Source organism: Meles meles, chromosome 2 (genome assembly GCF_922984935.1).
Source record: "Meles meles chromosome 2, mMelMel3.1 paternal haplotype, whole genome shotgun sequence".
NCBI classification, from domain to species: Eukaryota; Metazoa; Chordata; class Mammalia; order Carnivora; family Mustelidae; genus Meles; species Meles meles.
The window spans coordinates 5,947,173-5,951,707 of NC_060067.1; the positions used below are offsets into that span (position 1 = coordinate 5,947,173).

The window sequence follows — 4,535 nt, forward strand, 5'->3', positions numbered from 1 at the left end:
CGCTCACCTGCCGGGTCTGCCCCGCCCGGGGGGCTGCGCGTTCGGCTCAGCGGGTCGCCGCGTCTCCGGCTCGCCGGCCCCTCGCCTCGCCCCCCGCGCGCCCCCGGCCCGCAGCCGCGCGACTCCGGGCAGACCTCAGAGGGCGGAAGGACAGGCGGAGGCGGGCCGGGCCCTTCCCCCAGGGCCGCGGAGGCGTCGCCAGCGCGCAGGTGAAGCCGCCTCCGACCTATCCCGGCAACTTTCGCGGCGGGGACCGGCGGCGGGAGGCCCGCGGAGCCGCCCTCTGCCACCCGGGCTGCGTGCGGGGGGCCCGACCCGGGGCGCCTCTTCCCGGGGAGCCCGCGCGGCTCTGGGCGCGCTCGGGGGCCGCGAGCAGCGCCGCCCTCCGCGGCTGATGGAGGCGGGTGGCGCCGCCCCGGGCGCAGGTGACACACGACAGGCCGGGGTTTCGGCCGGCCGCGGGGAGCGCAGGAAGGGCGAAGCGCGGACACCTGGGGCCGGGGCGCGCCGACGCGGGGATGGCCCGCGAGCTGAGCCAGGAGGCCCTGCTGGATTTTCTGTGCCAGGCCGGGGGGAGAGTGACCAACGCCGCCCTGCTGAGCCACTTCAAGGGCTTCCTGCGCGACCCCGACGCGCCCCCCGGCCAGCAGCAGCGCCGCCGCGAGCTCTTCAAGGGCTTCGTCAACTCGGTGGCCGCAGTGCGCCAGGACCCCGACGGCACCAAGTTCGTGGTGCTCAAGAGGAGGTACAGGGACCTGGTGGGGGAGGAGGGGCTGCAGCCACCCCGAGACCCGCCCGCGGCAGCCCCTGCCGGGGGGGCTGCGTCCTGCGACCCGCAAGGCGCGCGCGGAGGACAGCGGCGGCGGCGGCGCGAGCAGGAGCCGGAGGAGGAGCGCGCGGGGGCCGCCGCGCAGGCCCCGCGCTCAGGTGGCGGAGGACTCGCGGCCCGACGCGCCCCGGAGGCGGCCCCAGCAGGCGGCGGCCGGGGGGGCGGCTCCGGCCACGGGCCGGGCGCGAGGTGCGCGGCGGCGGAGGCCCGGGGCGGCTGCTGCCGGGAATGCCTGCAGAACGGCCTGGAGGGGCCGCCGGGCGAGCCCGTGCTCGGAGCAGCCCCGGGCCCCAGCCCCGCCGGGGAGCAGCCCGTGCGCGACCCGCCGTCCCGGGATGACCGCGGGGCTCCGGGGCAGCAGCCGCAGGGCGCGTCCGCTGAGCGCGGCCCGGGGTCCGCAGCGCCCTGCTCGCCGCCTGCAGCTGTCGGGGCTGCCGGGAGCCGGGCTTCCCCGCCGGCCCCCCTGTCCCACCCGGTGTCCCCGGGAGACCCGCCGGAGCTGTTGACCCCGGACTCGCTGCACGACTCCACCCCGCAGCAGCAGCGGCAGCGCACCTGGGAGTGGGTGGCCAGACACCCCCAGACACCCACGGCCCGGGACCGCGGCCCCACTCGAGCCTGGTCGGTGCTGCCGGACAGCTTCCTCCAGCTACCCTCGGGGCTGAGCCTCTGGGCCCGGGAACCCGACTCGGAGCCTCCAAACCCCGCTCTGGCGTCTCCTCCCGTCCTTCCTGCCGTTCCGGAGCCGCGTCCCGAGAGCTCTCCCCGGGCGGTCTTCCGCAGCATTCGCTGTCAGCTGTCCCTCCAAGACCTGGATGACTTTGTGGACCAGGAAAGCCACGGCAGCGAGGAGAGCAGCAGTGGGCCCAGAGAGTCTCCCGGGGGTTCCGAAGAGGGGCGGCGGGTTGCTCCGGGAACCCCAGACTGGAGAAAGCTCAGGAATGCAGTGGGAGGCCTTTCTCCCAAGGAGCCAAGTCCCAGCAAGAGCCTTGAGGTCCTCAGGAGCAGAGGCGACGGTCCCGGCTCTCAGCAGGGCTCAACAGAGGCTAACAGCCTTGCAGGCCACCCCCAGGACTCTTGGCCCTGGCCAGCTCCCAAGTTCAGGAGATCCCTCAGGAGGAGCTCTCAGGCGGGGAGAGTCAAACTGTCTTCTTCCGATGAGGAGCATCTTGAGCAGGACTTGCTGAAAAGGACCCGGCGCCCACCACGGTCCAGGAGACCCTCCAAGGCAGGAGCAGGGCCCAGCCCAAGAGTGGATGCTGCTCTGATACCCAAACCTGCGGGCATCAAGGCCTCTGTTGCTGAGCGGGGTCGGCCGCACACCCCCCGGACCAGGGCTGGGGAGGAGTGTATAGCCGTGGTCCCGCACAGGCCTTTGGAGCACAAGTCGTCTGTGGTCCCCCTGGATGCCAGGGAGCACGAATGGATTGTGAAGCTTGCCAGTGGCTCTTGGATTCAGGTGTTGACCTTGTTTTGGGAGGACCCGCAGCTGGCTCTGCACAGAGACTTCCTGACGGGGTACACGGCCTTGCACTGGATGGCCAAACACGGGGACCTCGGGGCGCTTCAGGACTTCGTCTCCAGCACCCGGAAAGCAGGGATTGCGCTTGATGTCAATGTGAAGTCCGGTTGTGGATATACCCCTCTGCACCTTGCAGCCATCCATGGTCACCAGGGGGTCATCAAATTGCTAGTGCAAAGATTGGCCTCCAGGGTGAACATTCGGGACAGCAGCGGGAAGAAGCCATGGCAGTATCTGGCCAGTAACACCTCCGGGGAGATATGGCAGCTCCTGGGAGCCCCTCGGGGCAGGCCCATTTTCCCCGTGTATCCTTTAGTCCAAAGCTCTTCCCCCACCAGGAAGGCCAAGAGCCGGGAAATATCTAGAAATATCACCCGGAAGACTTCCTTTGCCGCACTCCTCAAAAATCAGCACAGCAAATGGAAGTTGGCCAACCAGTATGAGAAATTCCCCAGTCCAAGGGAAAGAGAAGAGTACAGTGACTGAGGGGGTCCCCTCTTTGCAACATGCAGCCGCCACATCCCGATCCTTGAGCTGTTCAGTGGGAGAATGCAAGGGCCATAGAAAAGTCGCTGAGGGGTTGGTAAGGGAGAGATCGTGTAAGATGGCCAACTAGTGTTTACCTGCCTGGATTTTGTGTCAGTGCATCCCAGACCGCAGGGGTCAATCAGGCTTAAGGACAGACGCCCAAGTCTTGGGGCCAGCGAAACCTACACATGGGGCAGAGGCAGGTGCTTCAAACCCAGGAGGAATTTCTCCCCTCCCCGCGCCAGCACAGTCCTGGGCACCCGGAGCCACGCTGTTTTCCAAAGCAGCTGCCCCAGGCCTTGGCTACCCGGGGAACAGATATCTAAGAGAGGCAATTTGAGGGACTGATGAAGCTCAGATAAAATCCTTTCTGGCCAGTAGCTCTCCCGCTTCTGTTTGTTTGGAGAATAAATCTTGGCTGAGAGTAGAAAGCACCAGGTTTGAAATCAGATAGCTCCTGCTTTCTCCTTTTCCCCTTTTTCTTCCCTCCTTCTTTCCTCTTTCCTTCCCTCACTCTTCCCCTTCCTCCCAGCCCTCCCTCTCTCCCTTATTTCTCTCCCTTTCTCCCTCCCTCTTTTTCTTCCTTCCTCCTTCCCTTCCTCCCTCCCTCCCTCCCTCCCTTCCTTCTTTCCTCCCATCCTTCCCAAATCAGTGAAAATAAAATTATTACTGGAGGCGAGCCCTTGATTAAGAGATTCTTCATCCCTGGCTTCTGCCTGCCTTTGAATGCAGCCTACGATGGCTGATGTATGAGATGACTGGTGCTTGGTTTGGGTCTCTTCTCCACGATCAAAGAAGCGGTGAGGTAGGACCCAGTTGTGACTGACATTCAGGTCCTGCCTTCAAAAAAAAAAATCAACCTAAGGGAAACTTTCCAAATGTAAAAGCTGTTGGTTCATTTGCATAGTTGCTGAAACCATCTTTCATGGAAACTCCCCGTGTAACAAATGGCAAAATCAGCGTTGGTCATTCTCAGTAGGGTTGAAGGGCCAATGTTCATATTCTGGGGAAGCAATAGGGTTAAGAGGTGAATGCTCCCCCACCAGGAATTTTCTAAGCTGCTAAAAATATGATTCTATTTGCACTCAACTTTATGCCAATTAAGATTAAATATTAGCCTTGAAGCGCTGTATCTGTAACAGGAAGTGTTCCTTTTAATTGCTTGTGTTAGGTCCGTGGAATGAGAGAATGAATGGCTACTCTGTACGTTGCAATAGAATATCAAGATTTCAGAATATAAATTTAAAGAGGGCTGAAAAATTAAATGTCCATACGAAAATTGTTAATTTTTTATGGAATGTTCTCATGTGCTGTGACAATGATGTTGTATTTTCACAGTATTTGTGTGTTTCTTCGAGTATTTCCCCCATTAAACTATCAACCCATCTTTATAAGTTACCGTACTTATGCCAATTATTATTCACTTTTTCTTCACAAAATTGTGTTTCAGTGAATGTCAAATATTTTTCTTTCTTTGGAGTTTTACTTAGAATTTTGCTGAAATAAATATATCTCTGTTCTGTGAGAAAACAAACACAAGATAGATATGAAAAATAATTCTAAGTGACTTCACCTTCTTGAAACGTAAAAGCTAACAATTCATCTTAACTTAAAGTCTAATGAGATTTGTTGCTGATTTATTTATACCTTATTTTG

The 4,535-nt window shown here is 60.3% G+C and overlaps 1 protein-coding gene across 1 annotated transcript; it reads left to right on the top strand.

Annotated features, from left to right (window-relative positions):
* The first annotated feature begins 384 nt into the window (after positions 1-384).
* On the top strand, positions 385-4,282 carry SOWAHB (sosondowah ankyrin repeat domain family member B). The gene has a single exon (XM_045997516.1). It carries the CDS (start codon positions 519-521, stop codon positions 2,835-2,837), a length of 2,319 nt encoding a protein of 772 aa, XP_045853472.1. The 5' UTR covers positions 385-518; the 3' UTR covers positions 2,838-4,282.
* Positions 4,283-4,535: the final 253 nt, after the last annotated feature.

Coding starts and splice junctions, on each gene's coding strand:
- SOWAHB (XM_045997516.1), top strand. CDS start 519: ATGGCCCGCGAGCTGAGCCAGGAGGCCCTGCTGGATTTTCTGTGCCAG.